The sequence below is a fragment of the Coloeus monedula genome (genome assembly GCF_965178545.1).
Source record: "Coloeus monedula genome assembly, chromosome: 5".
Taxonomy (NCBI): Eukaryota; Metazoa; Chordata; class Aves; order Passeriformes; family Corvidae; genus Coloeus; species Coloeus monedula.
The window spans coordinates 4,545,690-4,567,777 of NC_138785.1; the positions used below are offsets into that span (position 1 = coordinate 4,545,690).

At 40.3% G+C, this 22,088-nt stretch overlaps 2 protein-coding genes across 7 annotated transcripts in view; both read left to right on the forward strand.

Moving 5' to 3' along the window:
* Positions 1-3,600, forward strand: part of BLTP1 (bridge-like lipid transfer protein family member 1) — an 88,741-nt gene extending 85,141 nt beyond the window's left edge. For all 6 annotated transcript variants that reach the window (XM_082281537.1, XM_082281538.1, XM_082281541.1 and 3 more), the window contains 5 exons: positions 16-219; positions 450-644; positions 1,512-1,646; positions 2,088-2,253; positions 2,948-3,600. In XM_082281537.1, coding sequence (XP_082137663.1) covers positions 16-219; positions 450-644; positions 1,512-1,646; positions 2,088-2,253; positions 2,948-3,164 — 917 coding nt within the window. In that variant the 3' untranslated portion in view covers positions 3,165-3,600. The remainder of the gene's footprint in view (positions 1-15; positions 220-449; positions 645-1,511; positions 1,647-2,087; positions 2,254-2,947) is intronic.
* Positions 3,601-4,638: 1,038 nt separating this feature from the next.
* On the forward strand, positions 4,639-11,256 carry ADAD1 (adenosine deaminase domain containing 1; the record flags this gene model as incomplete). Its single annotated transcript, XM_082282579.1, has 11 exons — positions 4,639-4,825; positions 5,717-5,872; positions 6,299-6,466; positions 7,002-7,064; positions 7,561-7,683; positions 7,796-7,919; positions 8,097-8,267; positions 9,061-9,287; positions 9,811-10,048; positions 10,466-10,598; positions 11,143-11,256. The coding sequence occupies 11 exons, from the start codon at positions 4,639-4,641 to the stop codon at positions 11,254-11,256; spliced, it is 1,704 nt and encodes a 567-aa protein (XP_082138705.1).
* Between the last annotated feature and the right edge of the window lie 10,832 nt (positions 11,257-22,088).

The following is a 22,088-nucleotide window of genomic DNA, read 5'->3' on the forward strand; positions in this document are numbered from 1 at the left end:
ACATCTTTAATGCAGGTACCAGCGAACACTCCACGTACATTGTCCAAACCCTGGACTTTCATTTGGGCCACAACACCATGGTCACCAAGCCCTGTGGAGCCCTGGAAAGCCCCATGGCCACAATCACAAAGATAACCCGGCGCCGCCACGAAAATCCTCCCCATGGAGTTGCCAGCGTGAAGGAGTGGTTCAATTATGTGACAGCCACGAGGAATGAAGGTTAGTCAGGTTCATTCAGTTTGGGGATTGGTCTGCTTGCACATGGAGCTGTTGAAAAGCTGCTAAATCTCAAGGGTATAAACAACAAATTTGACCTTTTTGAGCCATGCTTTTGGGAGCAGAGTAAAAGATACAATCTTCTCAATAGTCACGAACCAGCAGTTTTACAAGTGACTCTTCTTAACTTTTTTTGCCTTGTCACAATTTAACATCTCCCATTGTTCCTGTAGAGCTGAACCTGCTTCGGAATGTTGATGCCAACAATCCAGAGAGCAGCACAACAGTGAAAAGCTCAAGTTTGTTAAGTGGCTTCAGGGGTGGCTCCAGTTACAACCATGAAACTGAAACCATCTTTGCATTGCCGAGGATGCAGCTGGATTTTAAATCTATTCATGTTCAAGAGCCCCAGGAGCCATCATTACAAGGTGCAGTAAAACATAATATGTTTTTTTCTTGGTCAAAAACTATTTCTCACAAATTAGGAGTTAAAGGCAAAGGTACTGTGCTGATAAAAGGATTTAATCTGAGAGTTGCTCAGATCTGCAAGAAGAGATAACATTTTTTAATAAAGTGTAGAGTGAAGATCTAGTGTAAAGACTGGTCACTATAGAAAACACTAAGAGAAATTAGTATGAGCATTTCAGCTAGGTTGGCTGTTTTCAGGGGTTGGTTTTCTTCTGTTTGTTAAAATGTTAAAGAGGAAGGCCATTCTGAAAAAGGGAATATGAGATAGGAGCCTGAATTTTATGCTTTCATTTTCAAAATGGTGTCTTCAGCCTGCAGTTAGAACTGGTGGGAAATAAAACTTCTCAAGGTTTAAGTAATTGATTTAGATATTTATCTTGGCTGAGCTGGGGTTTTATTCCATACCTGCTCTTGGAAAAAAACTGATAGTTAATTCAACCTGTTGGGTTTTCTTGTTATTTTAAGAGCCAAGCAAGCAAAATATGCTATCAGCTTCTCTTACTGTCTAAAATCCTACATTGATAGCATAGCACAAGCTGGTGATACTGCTCTAAGTTGATTTTCCACATAGAAGATGGTCAAGGTTTGTTACCTGGTCATATGTCTTTATTTTCAATATCCTTTCTAAAATACCAGAGGTGACTCTGATGGGAAAACTGTTCAAAAAGTGCTAAACACAAATGTTAACTGTGGTACTTCCTCTCAAGAGTTGCTGGTTCAATGAAAGAAATACTATTTTCAAATGACTTGCATTCAAATTCTATGTACTTTTTACATGCACTGTATGTACTTGTAAGTGTATTGATACTATTTTTATCTGACTGTAGATACAAGTGTTAAACCTAAGGTGGAATGCAGTGTAGTAACTGAATTTACAGACCACATCTGTGTGACTATGGATGCTGAACTGATCATGTTTCTGCATGACTTGGTGTCTGCTTATCTAAAAGAAAAAGAAAAAGGTGAGTTGTTGTTCATGAAGTAACATTTGTCTGACAATCTGCAGTTGTCAGATTATTTGACAATAAATATATTCCAAGTCATAATCATGCTCCTATTTTGGTGCCTGGTGTTTAACTTTCTCTTTGTAAGATGGTATAGGCAGATGAAAACTGGTTTAGGAAGCTTTATTATTGTTACTTTCATCAGTGGAGTCCTTTCAAGACATGCATTTTTCTGATTTCAGAATGATTTACTTTTCTACCTTAGTGTATCAGTTGAAGTATTCAAATTTGGCATGTTCATTCTTAAGCAATATGTGGTCTTTTGCAGAAAATCTGTAAAACTGAGGTGGTTCTCTTCTTGTTGAGACTTGGGCTTTTGTTTTATTTAAATTATGTACAAAAAGAATCCAAGTGAGCTGCTCATGACTGACTGGTGTTTTTCCTCTCTCCCCTTTGCAGCAATTTTTCCTCCTCGCATTTTGGCTGCTCGTCCAGGGCAGAAGAGCTCTGTTGGTGTCCTTGAGGACAGCTCCACTGACAAAGAGGCAGAGGAAAGCATTACCTACACTACAGTTGACTGGAGGGAATTTATGTGCAATACTTGGCATTTGGAACCCACGCTCAGGTAAGAAGCACCTTTGGCTGCAGTCTCTTTGGCTGTGCATTAACTTCTAGATTAGAATTTATGCAGATTAAAGGCATCGTTGGAGGCTCTTCAAAATTAGGATACAGTGAACTTAAACTCATTAATTTCACTCTGTCCTACAACAGCTCGTTCACTTTTAGCCATACAATTTTCATCTTCCAGTTTTCCATTCTTAGCATTTCAGTTTTAGTTTTTAAACACTCACCTTAAAATTAAAAATGCAGGATCTACTCAACTCCATATGGCTGTTTAAACTTAGCACAAAATAAAGTGTGTATGGCAGCAATTCACTATTTTCTGTGTGTAATCATTGGTTTTTTTTTTTTTTTTTAACCTCTGCTTACACTGCTGGAGGACCTGAGTGTTCATTCACATATCAAAACAACACATCTATCCAGGCATAACAGATCTCGACACTTGGCATTTTGTGCCAGCAATAAATCAATTTAAACATGATCTGCAGGCAGCCCAGTAAGGTTTTTCACCTCCTTAAACATCCTCTTCCTTTGAGAGGATGTTCCATTGAACATCTTGAGCTTCTCTGTCTAAATTAGGTTCAAAACAATGCCTGTTAGATTTAAGCTACACTGGGGAAAATTGATTTCTGTATATACAAATGTCTGTTTGCTATATTTATGTTTGAGACTGAGGTTTCTGTTTATTGTTTTTTTAGATTAATATCCTGGACTGGGAGAAAAATTGATCCCGTTGGTGTTGACTACATCCTTCAAAAGCTGGGCTTTCACCATGCACGGACTACTATCCCTAAGTGGCTGCAGCGTGGTGTCATGGATCCTTTGGACAAAGTTTTGTCAGTCCTTATAAAGAAACTTGGTACTGCACTACAGGATGAAAAAGAAAAGAAAGGAAAAGACAAAGAAGAATATTAAAAGTACAGTGTGACAACCCTAACTCCATTTGATTTTATCAAAGTATTTTATTATATTTTAAGAACTTAAATATGGTTTAAAGAGAAACCTAACAGCTTTTTGCTACTCTATTTAAAACTTACATTGTGAGTAACTGTTTACTGTGGTACTTGATACCATTCTGTATTTGAAGTTATTGCATGATGATGACCAATGTATTCTGTGAAGGAATATCTGGAACACTGTAAATCTGCTCCTCAGTGTCCCTTTTATGATGTGCAATATGATCCTGCATCTTTACAATACTTGCAGATTAACTGTGAATTTTCTTATAATTTTATTTGCCATAACACAAACCCCTTGTTGATGTGACCAGTAATTGATTTGTCAATGTAGACCGGTGTAAATTATATATATATATATAACTTATGAAACTGTGATTGCCTTAGTGCTAAAAATCATGAACTTTATTACACTTGTAATAAAATTTAACTACTGTACAGGGCCTTTATTTTTTTGTATGAATCAAAGAAGTTGAACAACAACAAGAGAGTGTTTTAAGTGTAACTTTGCAAGGTGTCATTTAAGTGAGGTAAAGCCCAGAGGCCGGGCGCCAGGAGCTCGGGAAGCGGCCGGAAGGCGGGGAAAGCGCGCCCCAACCACAAGCGGGGACGCGGCGCTTTCGCTGGCATCAGGGAAGCGGCTGCTCCCGGTCCGTGACGGCTGTGGCGGCTTCGGGTGCCGCCCTTGCCCAGCAGGAGCGGCCTGGGAAGGCTAACAGGCGGCCGGGAAGGCGAGCAGCTGCCTGGGAAGCGCTCTTGAAGCCGAGCAGGCAGCACAGGAGCAAAGCCGGGTAGCGCCCCGCTGCTCCTCCCTCAGCCACAGCTGCGGCTTCGCGCCTCGGCCGCGCCCCGTTGGCGGGGCGTGCCTCTCCCTCATGAAATGGCGGGAAGGGCTGTGAGGGGCCGCCCCTGGCTTTGAAGGCCCAGCGGGCAGAGACGGCGCTCGGAGCCCATCGCCTCAGGGCGGCTGGCACCTCCCCGGCGCCTCCACCCTTGCGTGGCCTCAGGCGGTGCTCCGCCTGCCCGCGGGCAGTCAGCGCTGAGAGACCGTCTACAGCAGGAGGAGACTAGCAGATGCAGGTACCAAACCCTTCAACTTCATCGCCAGCTTGTCCTGGAAACTTGGGAAGGAACAGCTTTGTTGCTTTAGTTCGCCTCACTCCCTCAAGAGAGGCTGGAGGAGTTGGTGTGTCCTTCGAGAGGGTGGCAAGGCGAGCGGCAGAGCCGCGTTACGCGTGAGGGAAGGTGGCTTAACAAAAGGGAGAAGGGGCCACCCTGCTGGGAAGGATATCGGGTCTGGGTTCTACCCCAGCCTGGGCGAGTTGTTCCTGGTGTTGTTGTGAAACAGCTTGACCAGGAGAACTGCGGGGTGTTTGGCAGTGTGTCTTTACTACTCGCAGCGTTAGTGTTAAGCTTCCTGAGGTCGGTCGAAAATGGCGAGCAGCAATGGCTGGTTTGAGGGTGCAACGATGCTCACCTCCCACGCCGCGCCTGAGAAGATTTTACCACCCGAGGTTCTCAGACATCGAATTTCAAAGGATCTCTCCGAGCCTGTGACTGCAAAGCTGAATCCTCCACCTGGTATGAGGTGCAGTGAACCGGGGGTGATGAAAAATCCAAGTATAGTTTCCAGTTTATACAGTGGGGATTAGCTGTTAAAGCTACTGAAAAGTAACTTTGCAAGCCTCTGCTACTCTTTCTTATCACTGTATTTTCTCAAGTGCCTTCTTTAGCATCTCTTGATGTGTGAACTTGTTCCTCTTTTAAAGTCTTTTTGTGCTGGAAGTTTGTTAGCCGTTTGTTGTGGGGTGGCGTATGTAGTCTGCAGCATTACCTAATTATAAATTAAACATTAAAAGTACTGTAGATTGACAAAATATAGAATATATTCTGCTGCATGAATTTTCATAACTAACATTGTGAAGGGTTCTAACTGCAGTTCCAGATGTCCCAGGATGTATTTTGAATTCTGTCACTTTGAGTAATTGTACTGGGATAAAGGTACCTGTTACGATACTTGCAAACAAGGATTTTAGTTCTTGGCTGGGAAGTGCTTGTGCCTGTGTATATCACACCCCTGAAGCTGATGATTTTGTCCATTTAGTGGTTGCTGAAACTTTATTATAGTGTCTTACAACAGGGAGTCCCACTGCTGCATAGTTTTGTGGGGAAAAATCACAGGTTCCACTGCTTGGTATCTGCCATCAGCATCTTTGATTTGATTGTTGATTTGCAAGAGAGGGGAGGGGAATGTATGTTGTATTTTTTGTAATACCTGTCCATATTTACTACAAGTAAAAGCTTTGATACTTTTAAGTAGGACGCATGCACAATTTTGGAATTGCTGTTGTTGTTAACATAGGGTTCAGTACAAAGCAGTCACGTGTTACAGTGCATTTTGTTTTGGTGTTTTTAGAGGCATCTAAGAAGTATTTATTGTAAGCAGATTTTCAGAGAGTGTGTTCAGTTCTCTCCTTAATTCTGTTTAAGGACCTTTCCTTTTTTTCAAAGGAGTAGACACCACCACATTTTCAGCCCTTCCCTCACAGGAAGACCTGGATTTGATTGAAAGATACAAACAGGGAGCAATAAACTCACTATCTGCCTTGCATCTGTTTGCCAAAATACACCACCTGCAGCTTGAATTGAAAGAAACGAGTGTGGCAGGTGAATACTTCTGTTCCTAGATAAAGTAGTATTTGCTTGGCCTTGAGATGATCTGAGTTGCTGCAGTTAGTATTTGATGGCACTGGTACAGCTGAACGTTTTACTGCTGATTGCACTACCCCCCACACACGTTGGGTTTTGGCTGCCCTTTTATTGCTTCCACAGCTGTTTCTCATCATGAAGTGCCACAGAAATAGATCAGGTGAATTGTGTGTAATTATGGCTGTTACCAGAACTTAGTGAAAACTGCATGAAGCAACAGCCACCAAAATTCTTGAGGAGGTGGAGGATGGGAGTTGTACTTTGCCAAAATTGTCTTTTTGTTTTGTATTTGTTCTAGGAATTAGTAAAAGGACATAAAGCTATGGATAGAGTACCTTAAAATAATTTTACTGATTGTGTCTGCTTTTTTCTTCTCATTTAAAGGCGATGTCATAAGGCCTTATTTTGCCTTTTGTGCTGTGATAAATGGTGTGTGCTACAACACTGGGCTGGGAAAGAACAAGAAGGAATCTAAATTAAATGCAGCTAAACTGGCTCTTGCTGAGCTACTTAACTTGGAGAATACAGGGGCAAAGTCTTCTGGAGATTCAGGTAAATATTGTAGCAACACCTAATTAGAACTTGAAATGCTTGGCTTAACAGTGTCCTATGCAAAATATCAGTGATTTTATTAAATGCTGCAGTATCAGGGCCTCTGCCAGTTTTTTTAGATCCTTTGGGCAAATCTGTACTTCGGTTCTGAAACAGTTTTTTATTTCTGTCATTTTTGTATTAAGAGTTGCATCAACTGATGCCAGGAATATTGAAGGAATTAATTTGTTCTTGTTGCACTTGGTTTGCTACTCACTAGGTACAGCAACATGAAGTATGTCTCAAGTGGGTTTGAATTTTTACAATTAAAAGGGTTCCCCGCTGAGTTACTGCTTTCAACAGAATTCAGTTGCTGTAGTATTTTATTTTCTTTTGAGTTTTGCTGTCTGAATAGTTTTAAGCTTACAAGGACCTTCAGAATCAGAAAAGAAAATTGTTAGAGAATTAGAAAGTTTGACTTGTTGGAAATAGTGCGAGACTTATGTTTAGAAATTAGTAATGTCCATCCCACTTTAAAGTGTTGTTAAATTCTTAGATTTTCCCTGTCTGCCTGCTGAGCTCCGACCTCCAGCAAACTCTGCTTGTGTTTCAAGGACTGGTAAGGAGTAGTCTTGTTTTTCCTCTGTTGATTCAAATTGCCCAGAAAATAGTTTTTTTTTTTAATTCTTCTTTTAATACCTTTAGTAATCTCTCTGTTGTTACTATTATTTTAAACATCTTTGCAGAAGGCTGGAAGAACTAGAATCACAAGGTTGGTTCTACAAATGGACACAACTTCAGTAAATTGCTTGAATTTCTATGCCCAGTTGAGGTGATAGAGATAGAAACAATGTTCTGTGTCCTTACTTGAACTAGTGTTCAGTAGGTGATCAAGCGTGGTCCATATCCTGTTGTTACTATAGTGAATGATAAAAGCATCAAGTGTTCAGGCATTCTTGAGCTTCTTTCAAACCTGAGAATCTTCAGAATCCCAAAAGTATGGGTGGTTGTGCTTTTAACGTGTGTTCAGGTTTATAATTTGGCAAGTTGCTCATGTCTTTTTTTTTCCCCTACCTGCAAATTTGTGTCTTGCTGGCTGCTGTTGTTTCATTTAGGAGGAGAGCATATCTATCAAAAACTCTCACAAACCCTTGAAGAAGTGTTTAACCGCCTGACTACCGATCACCCCGAGTACCAAAGCTGTGGCAGTTCCCTGGCTGCCTTCATCATTGAAAAGGGCAAGTCTGGTTTGATTGTGAGTTCTGGGGAGTGAGAGCCTGTTCCCACAGAGCACTGAGAGTGTGGGGGCAGCTTGGTGGGCAGCAACCAGAACACCCTCTGTGTTTTTAGGTGGGCATCATGAAGTGGTAGCTCTGGGGACAGGAGAATGCAACTACAGCCGGCGCTTTGAGTCCTGTGGAAGGCTCTTGCATGACAGCCATGCCATTGTCACTGCCAGGCGTTCCCTGCTCAGGTGAGAATGTCTCTGCAGATAGTTCCCTTGCAGCCAGTTTGTCTTAGTTTTACTTCTGCACTTGCATTTTATAGTTACATGAACTAATAAATAATATATAATAATTCAAATATATACCTGGATGAGGTATATATTACATAAAATATACAATGTTATTGTAATTAATTTTTCTTTCAGGTATTTATATAGGCATCTTTTGCTGTTCTATAACAAAAATGCAGCCAAGGCAGAGAGATCCGTATTTTGCACAGCACCAGGCTCAAAGCTGCTTACCCTAAAGCAGAATATAACCCTCTCTCTCTACATGAACCAGCTTCCAAAAGGAACTGCTCAGTTAAAGTCAGAGCTGTAAGTACCGTGGTGTTTCCAGAGATAGAGAGGAAGACTAACTTTTGTCTTGTTTTGGGAATGTTAATGTACAGGGTAGTAGTGATAAATATGAGATACAGCTCAATATGACGATACAAAAAACTTCAGTATGGATTATAGGATGAGCTTTTGTTTATTACAGACCAATAACCTGTTAACCCCCCTTCCCAAGACACTATTAAAATTCTAATAAACCATGAATTTAACTGCTGAACAAGTGGATGTGATGACTTAATGTCATCCTTTGCACCGCAAGATTGAAGTATAAAGAGCCTTGAATTGAAACAAAACTCTGCTTTGACTTCTTAGCCCTGCGTAACTAAGGGGAAAAACTGTTTTCCTTCAGACATACTACTGGTTTGTCTCTTATGCATTACATCCTCTTGTTTAAATATTTTGGAGAATTACAGTGTAAGTTACATTTTAAAGGAGACTTTAAGAACCTTTCCGCTCTTTTTTTCACAAGTAACTTCTGTTAGAGGGTGAGTAGACACAAAGTGCCAGCTCGTTTGCAGCTGGTCTTTTTAATGTGTGCAGGAGTGGTAGCTAAGATTAGATTGAGTAGCTATTTCCTATTTAAATACTGTTTTCAGTGTTCTAGGCACTTGAGCAGCTCACTCTGGTGTTTCTAAGAATTACAAACATTGAAGATAATACAAGGCCTACATCTACTGATGATTTTTTTCTGAGAAGCAGCATTAGATAGCACTTAACTGTCATCTCTGATCAGAGTGCTTTCTCATTGAAATCCGTTCTCTTGTCCTGCCCACAGGCATCTCGGTCCCCAGTCTCTATCTGGTTATGAAGCCAGTGAAGAACTGAGTCTGCATGTTGCCCTAGAAGGCAGGATTTACCTGGCTGTTTGCTGTCCCCGCAAGACTGTCAGAGTGAGCAGCATGTCAGCTGGTGACAAACTGGCAAAGTGGGAGGTGGTTGGTCTTCAGGGAGCCTTGCTGAGCCACTTCATCAAACCCATGTACATCAGCAACATTCTTGTGGGTATGTTCAGTGCAAATTGCGGTGGGGGGGTTGTGTGTTTTCATATTCCAGTTTGATTGCCTTTTATAAAACATGAACTAAACCACGAATTCTTTAAAGAAATACAGCATTGTTCCTTGAGCTCCAGTGGACCAAAGTATATTTATTTAGTAGCCAGTCAGAAATGCTGTTGGATGTGGAGTAATGCGGGCCAACTCTTTAGCATATTTTGTAATCTGGAATACCAAAGTTCTGTTTTAGTGGTGTCTTCTGCAGGGAACATAAAGGGTTGATGAAAAACAATGGTTCAAAAAAAGAAGGCATCCAATGAAAAGAATGATGTCTCTGGAGAAGAAAGTGGGAAATCATTTCTGTTCTGCAAAGTGAATGTTGCACTGGTCTACTGATCTTTCCAAACATTAATTTTATGTGAAGGAATTACTATAATACAATTTCTAAGAATGCAGAAACATCTACATTCTTAACTTCATTTTTTTTTTAATTTGATGTACTTGTGTGTGACTCATCTTGTCCTGTTTACTAGGAAATGGAAGTTGTAAGGATACAAAAGGACTGGACATAACCATAAAGCAGCGTCTTAATGATGAACTTGTATCAAAGCTTCCCATGCCTTACCTGGTCAACAGATCTCATATTTACTTGGTGAAAGCTGCACTGCCAATCCGAAAGGATTTAAACCAGTGGTCGCTTAGTTTGAATTGGACATTGACAGATGCATCCCTGGAGGTTGTGGATGGATTAAGTGGGAAAACCACTGAAAGGTCAGCATTTGTCTTCATTTTGTTGGAAATGATGAGTTTGTGCTGGTTCATTGGAGTATTCAGTTTTTAAGCTATAAGAGAGACTGTTCTGTGCTAGCTGAATGCATCCTGTGATTAGGTGTGGTTTTAGCGACCTTGTAACTTCACAGTGAGATACCAGGATACCAAACAAAACAGTTCTCTGAGTGGAGGTATCTCTAGTCCCGTTGTCTGTAGTAGCGAAAACGTTTTAGCTTTCACAATGCATAAAGCTAATTAGGATTCTAATTGAGATGGACTGTAATTGAGGTGAATTCCAGCTTGATCAAATCCACAAAGTCTGAAGAGGGAGGGCAAAACCCCTGTAACGATGAAAGCAATCTCCCTGTTGCGTGCTTGTTCCTGAGTTCCGTCCCTGTTTCCCTGCTCCCGCTGCAGCTCCCCATTCCGCAGCGGCACCTGCCTGGCCAGTCGCCTGTGCAAGGCCGCCATGTTCAGCCGCTTCAGTATGCTCGCCAGGGAAGCTGGACGGGATGATTTGCTGCAGTTTGCAACATACCATGAGGCAAAGGTAAGCTGACTCAGGGAGGGGGAGTGGGAATAAGGAGTCTCTTAGTGGCTACTCTCAAACCTGGTTTGATAGCCAGGGGTGATTCTCTGTTTTGCTGAAGAGTTCACCTGAACAGCTTGTATAAAGTAAGCATCTTTCTTTTTTTCCTTCTGTCAAAACATGGAAGAGAGAATTGTTTAAATGATTCAGAAACTACTTTAGTGAAATTTAAAGCTTGCTAATTGACTGTTCATGTGTTCAGATTTGCATTGAATGATAATTACTGTTTGTTTTTTTTATAAAGGTATTACTAGAATTGAAAGCACTGAAAAACACAGAACACTCAGAGCAATTTTCTTTTCCCAATAAATGCCCCAAAGGAATATGTTTTTAGAGTCTAAAACTTCCTCTCATTGTTAGCAGCTTGAGGGAACTGTAAGATTTATGGTATCATTTTTACAGTGTTTGTGCTTATGCTTATTACATGTTAGTAGTAAAGAACACACATCTCTCTAACCATCATTCTTGACATATTTCAAGGTTCTGCCTTTTTTCTTTTTTTTAGATTAAATCTCACTTGTACCAAGAAGCTAAAAGCTTGCTGCAGAGCTACTTAGAGGAGCACAGATATGGATCATGGATTGTGAAGTCTCCACATATTGAACAATTCAGTGACTGATGGAGGTGGATTGGATGTGAAGTCTGTTTGAATGATGTTTCAGTAAATATAGTTCTGATTAGTAAAATATTCAACTTTAAGTTCATAGTCATAGGAAGAAAACAATTCCAGAACTGCTTCTTGCTAGTTTAAATGCAGTTAGTAAACCATGTGTAACAGTTCAGTCTTTTCCCAAAATTGGTGTTTCTTCTTAGGGTGGGTGTGTCCAACATCTTTGTAAATCTTTGTTCTGCTCTGCCACCCCAGTGCCACCTCATTTCAGCTCCCTTACTCCTGCTCCTACAAATCCCCACCCCATGGAATGAACGTGGCTTTTTTCCTGATAGTTCCAGGATTTCTGCATGTTGATTTCTGCTTTTTTCTGCCTTTTTCATAACTTCAGAAAAGAAAAAATATCAGTAAAAGCTGGATTTCTTTCCAAAAAAAAGCATACACACAAGAGTCTTTCAGAAACAAAAATTAGCAATCTGTGCTTTATCTGTAGGCATCCATCCTGTGCTAAGAGTGTTGTTTAGTGTGGATTTGCCAAGTGGCTTGTAGTTTATGTTCTAGAAGAGTTAAAAAGTAATTAGTGTACTTCCAAATGTGCAACCTGGAATGAACCTGGCTGTCACAAAACTCAGCTGTTTTGTGACAATTGCTGTGTTTGATAGTGGATTTAAAGCTGTAAAGTGGTGTCAGAGCTGTAAATAAGAAAATAATGCAATGTACTACAGCAGTCACCGTAAACAAGGTTTTTTCAGCTTTTGTGGGTTGCATCAAACTCCATCAATGTTAATGCTTGTGGATGAGTTGGACTCCTGCACCCACAGATTACTTCATCACTGCACTGACAAGGCCTTGCGAAGTTGTCCGCGTACACAGTAACCTGGAAAATAGTGCCTGTCACAAGGGAATTTGCTTCCTTGTAATTCTGGTAAGACCATGGTAGCGTTGGGAGGGTGTTGTTAAGGTGCCATGGTTGGAGTTGGTGTGATGCTGTGAAACACTGGTGTGTTCAAGCTAGACAGTACACCTGGATTACGTTCCTTGATTTCTGTAAATCGTGCAAGGGTGGGAAGTTACGCAGTGTTCTTATACATCAGGATTAGCGAGTGTAGTGCTGTAGTCATGTTTTGCCTTATTAGTGTTGGAGGATTCTAAAACAAATTCCTCCTCCTGCTATTTTTTTTCCTTAATCTGTTTTTCTAACTGGTATGTGGAGTCTTCTGTGGAGGTGGTCTTAATGCTGATTTACAAGTTGTTGAAACTCGCTGACTTATTGCTACTTGGTCTTCGACCTTTTTTTGGCTTACCTGCTCTCTTGTTTTCTGTTACTTCAGCTTGGGAGGTTGTGTGGTGGTTGTTGGTTTTTTGTATAGCATGTGCTACACAAACTGCTTGTTCCATGTAATGTTTTCTTTCTAAGAATGCTTGGGAATGGCCATCGTATTCCAGGCTAGAGCATGATGTTGCCTTTTTGTAGGAGTGTTAAAAGTTCAATAAATGTCCTTGACAATGTCTTAGCTGTACCTGCATTCATACACATGCTGGAAAGTGATACGCATGTCAAGTCTGACATACCCATAGCATACCACTCGTGTGTTTGCATTCTGTACAATTCTGGACTGTTTTTCTTTATGGACTTAGACCTCTGCTGAGGTGTCAGCACCAAGGTGTTTCTTGTAGTTAACCCAGAAGCCTTAAACATGTACAAGTACTGAGATTCTTCTGTGTACTTCAGCCATTTTATTAATTGAGCAGTGAACTGAAATTTCCATGAAACTTAGGTGCTGCCTTAGAAAAAGAGAGGTTTGTTAGTGAAAAGGATGTGTTGTCCTGGACACGATCACTGTGTCCTTGAGAAATGACTTGGATGACACCAACGTAGATCCAGTTCTTGTATCCAGATTGTTCTTCAGTTATGTAACAGCATATGCAGCATGCACTCAGCTAGTAAATGGAAGCATGGAGGGGTTGCATCCAGGTTTTTCCTCAGCTACTTCAGGAATTTCAAAGCATACAATCCTACAGACCTGAGCGAGGCAAGAGTGCTGCAGCTCCAGTGCTGTGGCTGAAGCTGTATTCCCAACAGGTACGATTAACAAACTGTATGGGCACAGAGCAGGTGTGGATCATACAGATGTGGCATGGAGCAGACAGAGGCATGGGAGCAGCAGCAGCAGCCTGTGGCTGAGCTCAGCCTCTCCCCTCCCTGCTTGAGAAGAACTGAGCTCCAGGGGCAAGAATGAATGTACACATGGATATGGAGAAGGGTGGGGTGGTGTGTAGGGGTGTTCTTTCCACTTCCAGCAGCTCTACCTGACTCACACATGCAGAGTGACACACAGTGACATTTAGGAATGGTACTTCCCAATTCTGTGCCTGCACTGAGACTTTCCACATGCTGCTCTCTCTCACTTGGCTGTTTCCCCCTTCTCACCTCCCTTCCGCAGTGGGATGGAGAGAATTGGGAGGCAGAAAGGCAAAGGTCATGGGCTTGAGATAAAAACAAATCACTGGAAGCAGCAATGGTTCGTGTGGGGGAAAAAAACCTCCCAATAATAGACAATAGTGGACAGCTCCCTCCACCATTTTCTCAACCAGAAGGAACTCCCCCCTGGGAGAGTGTCCTTTTCCTCTATCCCTGGTAATGATGTGAGATGATACAGAATGACCTCTGTGGCTTGGCCATGCCCTCTCCTGGATACTGCAAAAACTTAACCCTGTCCTGACTGGGACCAGAACATTATTCATCCTTCCTACATACGAGCACAGGTATCATTCCACAGTCAATGGCCCTTCTTTCACAACGTTGGTTGAGTTCCTTTGGTCCATTACTGTGGGTCTATCCATCCTAGATGTACACACAATGCATATGATACTACACAATCCAGTATTACAGACTGTTCTCACCCAAAAATCAAATCCCCTTGAGCCACACATCGTGTTTCCCCATCTCTCTGCATTACCCAGCAAGTGCCCCTGGGTTTTTGGGCAAAAAGAATCCCACAGATGGTTTTGCCACTGCTTGAGGCTGGACTAATAATAATGTCGCACATTGTATCATGTCACATCCCATCTCAGACTTCATACTCTCAGATGTCAGATGCATGTCACATAAATGTCACATGCCAAATATGTATATGCCCATGTCATGTCACATGTGTGTCATGTCATACATCTTAATTTCATACTAGAGCTGCACAATCAAGCAGGAGAAGGCAGCTCAGGAAATCAATTTTTATAATTATTTTAAGGGATTCTGCTGAGGTTTTTTTATAACTTACAGGGGCAAGGTATGTCTAATAAAGTTCACCTTGTTAATCATTTTCAGATGCTTCTAACAACATCCTTTTTCTCTAAAGAGATCTTTTAAAGCTTGGGCAAATACAGGAGCTGATCCTGCAGACATTTTAAGTATATGAACCTGCCTCTAACTAGATGTAAATTTGACAGACATAAGTGACTACAACCATGTGTAGCACAAGCACCTTCCTCATGCCTCAGCTAGCTCTATGTATTAGTAGTCTATATGGAAGTATTTCTTTGAAAAAGTGTCTTGATGTGCTTGCTGGAGGTGCTACATGGGGAGCAAGCCAGCCTGAAAATGTTTTGAAAATCCACAGCAGAGTGTGGAAAAGTGCAAAAGTGGTGTGGTAATCCCCAAAACTAGAGCTAGGATAGGCAAAGCCTCCTCCTTCCGTGACTGTAAACCTACAGCTGCCTCAGAATAGCCCAACTCCAGAGCAGTTTGTGCAGACCAACTGCTAAAGAAAGTACATGTTTTTACACTGCTTGTGTTTGTGAAATAGTGAGCTCCAGCCTCTGCCTTTCCTTATGAGTCCATGGGTGAATATCTCTTTACCATCCTTTCCTGCTTTCTGAACTATTTAACTGTTCCTACCTTACCTAATGCTTACTGTTTAGGGACTTAGAAAATGTCTTTGTTATTCCATGTGGGATGTCCAACTCCACAGACTGACTCCAGGGTAGGTTTTACCCGATTGCCAAAGTTGAGGGCTCTTGTGCTAAAGGAAGCCTCATTTATAAAGGGAGTTGTGTTTCATGAGAATGGCTCCTTCACCCTCTCTGGTTGCTGAGACCTGGGACAGCACTGCAGACAAATGTCTGAGCTGAGACTGGAAGAGGTTTGTTTGCAAAGCCGTGTATTGTGTGTGATGCTGTTTCTTTCTGCATGCTACTTTTAAGAATTTATGGAGTAAGAAGGAATCTGTGTAAAGAGGATTTTTCTACAAAGATTGACAAGGTAGAAGGAATTCTTACGCAGAAGTTTCTTGCCTGTTTTCTCATCTTCTATGTCCTACTGTATTCAAGTATTTTTGTTATTACTGTCATCTGATTTGAAGAGAGGGTGGAGCTTATCTGTTTGTGGCTGGAGTGACTGACAGTATTTACTTTCCTGAGTCCTTGTGGGTGGGGACAGAGCACTCCGTGGGAAGAGAAGATGAGTAGAGAAGCAGACAGCAGTGCTGTGAGTATTTTCCCAGTTTTGGCAGAAAGCTGTCATTAACGCCTGTCTTCTCTTTGCAGCGTGTAAGGAAACTGCTGTTTTTTCCATTGTTAGTCTGGTTTTAAGTGTAAGGTGAAGTACTCCCTACCACACCCACCAGGAAAACGCATCAAAGTCTAAACGATAGCTGATAGCTGTTGTAGTAGGCTCACTCTCATCAGTTATAGCCTGCCTTGTTAGCGTTGATTTGGGGCTTTTGTATTGTAAAAGATGCTCTTGCATTAATCTCTTCCTGCATAAAAATTACAGTGTCACATAACGGAGTCCCTCTGCACTGGGAGTAAGGACATTTCTGAGGTTCCACAGAAAGCTTTCTGACAATCCAGTGTGTTCACATGGATTTATAAGTTGATCATTAATTTTGTGTCGGTGGTTGTTCTGGGACCTCAGTTACCTTCACAGTTATGTCAGGTGTGTTACTGTTTTCATAGTGTTTCCCTGTCTCTGAAGAATTTTGAGAACTATGTTTTGCTTACTCTAATGAGAAAAGTGTGTCCTGCAGAAAGCTGGTGTAGCTGAGTAGTACAGCTCAGGAAAAAAAGAGATGGTTTTGGGGCTCTTTTTTGTGAGAGGCAATTTGGTACTATTACTGTATACTTTGTGCTGCATGCCAGGATAAACTGGCATTTTGTATTGCTTAAAAAAGGTTATCTGCAGGTGTCTTGCTTTGAGTCTGGTACCTGCACACTTGCATGTTGCTAAATGCTTCACTGGGGGGTTTTGTGTGTTTTTAAAAGAATAGAGTATTTAGTCACCTGTAAAAAAGACACTATCATGTAACAAAGAAGACTCTAGACATGATTTTTATACGTCCATGACATTTATTAAATATAATCTACAAGTAATTTTTAATAGGTTTTTCAATAAATAGTCGTCTCATGTTGCTGACAAAGTGACAATGAATGAGTTTTCCAAAGAACGTTGAGCCCCTAGGGCTTACAGAAAGGATCAAGTGTGATCTTAGAACAGACTATCTTACCACCCACATTAAGTACATTCAGTGGTCCCAAAATGGACAAGCTAGTAGTATGCCACATGGCAAAATATATAAATTATTCATAATTAAATACTTCAATAAATAATGTAGCAGTAAAAATAAAAACAGTTATACAATTTCTCTCAGCATAGATTGCAGGAAGCTCTCCAGTTCTTGGCGAAATTCAGGGAACTTTTTCTTCTCATTGGATTCACACTTCTTGCATGTCGGGTTTGAGGAATTACCGACCTGCAATACAGAGAATTTTATTGATTGGGGATAACACTCTTGCTAGCTGGTTTTAACAATGATACATCAACTTTTCTAAAGATTTTACTTTAAAAAAAAAAAACTCTTAATATTTTGTAGCCTGAAGAGTACTCCTAAAATGCTACAAGGATCTCTAGGCCATGGATTTTATTTTGGTAGTATGTCATGGTGTACTACATTCATCCCTGGGCCCTCCAGTCATAAACTCATGGCACAGTTTTCAAAGCCATTGCTGTGTAAATAGTTGTTATGCTCCTAAAAGCAAGCTTTTGTCAGCATAAGATGCTTTGCATGATTCAGCAAAGAAAACAAATGTCATATTTTGTTAAATGTTGGCTTGTATAACCAGTAGGGCTCGAATCTATTTTACTGTATTACATTACCATGCAAATAGCTGTTTTCATGTAGTTAATTTTAGCATATTTTTGTATGAAATCCTGTATTTTCATGAGTTGATAACACAGATCTTGATGCATAAACACAGTGAAACACTTACTTCTTTTTTCATATCCTTTTTTTGGGTAGCACTTGTAAAAGATTGCCTACCTTCAATTCCTTAAGATTCCTTTCGATATTTGTAATATGTATCTGCTTCTCCTCTTCCACATCTTCTTTCAAGACTTTCAGTTCTGCCAGGTAACATTCTAGAGTTGACTGATTGCACTCCTAAGAGCAAAAGAAAAATTGTTATACGTGTGACTTGTTTTCCTTGTTCCAGTTTTCAACATCTCAGTTCCCTGTTGTTCTTACTCTCATCTCAGGAACTGAGCTGCTTGTTTTCTGCAGTGTATTACAGTTCATTTGTTGCCCTCAAAGTTGTGTTGGGGGATGTTACATGTGGCTTTAATTCTGTAGCTTTTGAAAAGTGAGTAATCTTTACAAGACACTTGAAGTGTTGCAATATCTCTTGGGGACAGAAAGCTGCAATAGTTATTCCTAGACCGAGTTTTACTCCTGGTTGCCATCGGAAAATCATGTGTTAGCAAACAGGTGGCCTCTCCTAGAGGCATCTTCAGTTGATGCACTTTAGTTGCTCGCTCTAATGTCTGCATCAGAGCTGGCTTCTGAACAGGGTAAATAACTTTATGCATCACTTTTGCAAGCTATTTCAGGGACTCACTGACAAGTGTTACTGATCAGCCCCAAACATTTGCATTTAAGCCCTTGAGCTCTGAGGTAGTCAGGTCTTAAAGCTGCCAGCACATGAGAAAAGGGACACAGATAAGGAAGTGGTTGCAGAATCTGACTTTAAATCTGCACTGAAACAAAATTGTTGTTAAGTGAGAAGTCTTCTGAATTAGAAATTTACCAGAGGTTCAAAGCAGCTAACAGATAACTTGTGTAAAGCTTTTAACTACTTCCCAGTACTGAATAATTCATGCTCTTGTTTATTAGGCTGTTTGCATGCTGAATGAAAGGTAGTACAAATCAGCAGCCTGTCTGCAGTAGAGTTGTACTTGGAACACTCTTTGCACACTGATGTGCAGTGTTTTAGAGAGAGGTGACCATAATGATGGTATTCTTGTGGAAATATAAGTCTCAGGTATTAACTCAGTGCCATAAAACATGATTTATAGTTTATGTATCCAGAAGGGCTTGGTAAAGTTTTGTTCCTGAAGAGAATTAAGTAGAGCATAACTGGGTCTCATCAGTGGTGGGATATAAAAGACTTAGAACATCTTAAACAGAACCAACCAGTGGCTCTGCCTCTAGTTTAGATAAAATGTGGGTGATTTCATGTGGATACTGCTTTAATCTACTTCTAAGTCTGGTTTCATTCTCAGAATTGTTCCTGTCTTATTGCCTCCTGCAAATCTTATACCATCTTTAAATTGCTCATAAACTACTTTTTTCCTGTGAATTCAAGAATGCTTTAAGCAGGAAGAATATGAAGTATTCATTTTGTGTTACTTATTGCACAGAGGCAATGAGATAATATGGCATGTCAGCCTTTTAATGTTTGAGAATAAAAAGCAAAAGCAGAAGTTTCTTTAAGAAATGGCACTGCCTAAATTGAATTAAAACTAATCAGAAAATTCGAACTCACCTGTTTGTCGTTCGGTGTGTAAAAGTCAAGAAAATTCTGTAGAGAAGGGGGGGGAAAAGTTAATTTTTCTGAAAAAATTACATATAAAAAAAGAAATGCAAGTGAATCTTCAGATAGAAGAAAATCACCACTTACGTTGTCAATGTTTTTCAGCAGATCTAAATCCATTATTGCATGGCTAAGAAGTTGAGCAGGCGGTGTTGGAGTCGTAGTAGGTGCTCCATAAGCTGCAGTCATGAGAATTACTGCTGCAATACAGCCAAAGATGAGGACTTTGCACATCATGTCAGTGTTATCTGGATGCCAGTATTAGAGTTGGGATGGATGGTGAGAGCTGATAAGTTGTCATTAAGCTGTTTAGTGTATTTATACTCTTCTTTCTGGGGGGGAAAAAGATGGGGGCGTCATGAAGAAGAGGTTTTATTACACATTTTTTCATATGTTCTACCTGTATGGCAAGAATCATTACTTTTGTTTTTCCTCCCCTGATGACACTTTGGAATTTTTATCAAGCAGGAGGGATTTTACCTACATTCACTGGTTTAAGAGAAGCCCACACTTACTTTTGGCAGCCTCTCTTTGTGCTTTCTGCATGAAACACTTTTTCCCTCATGCGCTCTGCTACTCCCCCATAGAATAGGCCATAGAATATACTCCTGCCATACAAAATGTTGTCCTAAAGATGTATCATTTAGTCATTCAGTTTATCTGTATACATCTACCCTTTCACAAATCCTGGGCCATTACTTTAGTGAAGAAGAAAGAAGCCTTCTAATCTTAGTAATTGTTAATCAAACAACAGGAAGAAAGTTGACTTCCTGTCTGAAGGTGGTTTTTTTACCTGTCATCTTTCGCAAAGGCAGTGTAAGCTTAGGTGCCTAACTCAGTCTTTATAGCATCACATTTGAAACATTTATGAAGAAAATCCAGTTTGGGGACGATAAACTATTTATTCTATTTCTGTTTATCTTAGTGCTGTTCTTTTTTCATTGTGTGCAACTTTCACTTTTCTGCAGCTTAGAATGAAAATGCACCACTCTAAAATGTTTACAGATTTTATTGCTGATACCTAACCCACTGCATCTTGTGGTGTGTATCACAGCACTGAAGCTGAGAAGAGGCAGTCATTTGACACTGAGCTCTGGCATAGATAGTATTGCTAAATTGTTTATCTTTTCTGCTTCAGGTGTCCTGGCTGATTTCTTCGGGTTATGAGGTGTTTAAAATTCATGGTTTCCTTCATTTTGAGTGTAGTTCAGAGCCAAATACTCCCCCTGCTGCCCAGCAGGCTCTGACATTATATGAAACATGGTTCTTCTGCTCAGTGTGTTCAGCTGCTGAAGCTGTGTGGAATAAATTCTGGTTTGCACACTGCTGTGGTTTGAAGTTTTGTAGCATTTAGGATGTGCAGGACTAGGTGGGTGACTATGTTATCCACCGTTGCATTATGGAAACCCACATTACCTGTTCTGATCCTCTAATCAGAGTGGGTGTGAATCTGCTGGAAGTTGGTTAGAATACACTTTGGCTTGGATTAAATACAGCCATTACTATAATTCTTTTTATTAGTGTGTGTCTGTCCCTTAATCATTAACTTGGTGATAATTAGCAGTGCAATCCCAGCTCTAGAGAATGTCTTAATTTCCTGGTTTTGAAACAAATACAAACATTTCATATGTATGGTCATACAGAAGTCCGAATAACTATTGTAGCTTGCAGTGTGTAGTATTTGTGCAGTCTGAAAACTTTTTCTGGCACCTTATATTTGTATATTGTATTTATTCTTGATAGTAAACCAATTTGTAATGAACAGAGCTGCTGAGCACTGGGTTGTCAATTTTTCTCCAGCTTTCAGCTGTTTTCTTTTGCAGGTCTTGGAGAACTTAGAGAAAAAAGAAAGCCTGAGTATTCTGTCCGAATTTTTCAACAAGTTTGCCGCCAGGTCTGTACAAAATTGTGTACAAAACTGCACAAAATTGTGACTCTAGTTGTAGTCTAGGTGTAATTGGAATCAGCTTTTTAGCTGTTCATTCTTTTCAAAGACCAGGCAGGAGGGTGGAATCTGAATATGCAGCATTTAATAAATTGTGCACAGGAGTTTGAGTGATTAATTTCTGCTTAATGTGGTGCTGCAAGATTTGTGGCCCAACAGGAGAAAACAGCAGATCTTGTTTTGACTATGTTTATTGGATGTACCAGGTGAGGAGGAGATGGCTTGGAATGTATTGATGTACTGAGAAACAGGAAACCCTCAGTCAATGTTAACACACAACTCTGCTGTGCTGGTTGGATTTCAGTTATCATGCTCAGTCTGTGCTCATATTTATTACTGGGCAAGGAATTACTTGGGCTTTTATTCAGTGATTCAATCCTCTCAGCTTCACCACAGAGTTGATTGCACTTAACAGGAAATGAAGTTACTCTTTTAAATTGCCTTGGAATCACAGAGGATAAAGTAGTGCTACAAATGCTGACCTGGCAAAATCCTGCCTTTAAAAAGTATCAGGGCCAGGTACCAGTGACCATGTCTTACTGTGGGTGTTTATATTTGGTTTTAATGCACTATTATGAAAAGTTAGTTGCTTTATATCTAATTTTATCTCTAAATTTAATATTATTACACTAGAACAATGATATAAGAAAATGCACCCTACCTGAAAAGCTTTATCAAACACTTCAAAAGCCTTGCCTAAATTTTCAAGGAAGATTAATTAGCAATAAACACATATTATAAAGGGAAACAGTATTTGTGGATCAGGAATTTGGAAAGGGAGAAGGTTCTGTCCAGCTGTTGTTTTAGTGGATTGTTTATACTTTTGGTAGTACTTTTGCTTAATTTAAAGGATAAGGGCTCATTTTCTCTTTTACAAAATGACTAAAAGTAAATGACACACACTGACTAAACCCCTAATCTGTACAACTTCAAAGTCTGGAAAAGTTTTTACATAGGATCTGTCTCCTCTCAGTTTAGACTTATTTTTTGTGTCTTTCTAATCTGAAAACTTGCATCTTTCTTTTTTGTCCCT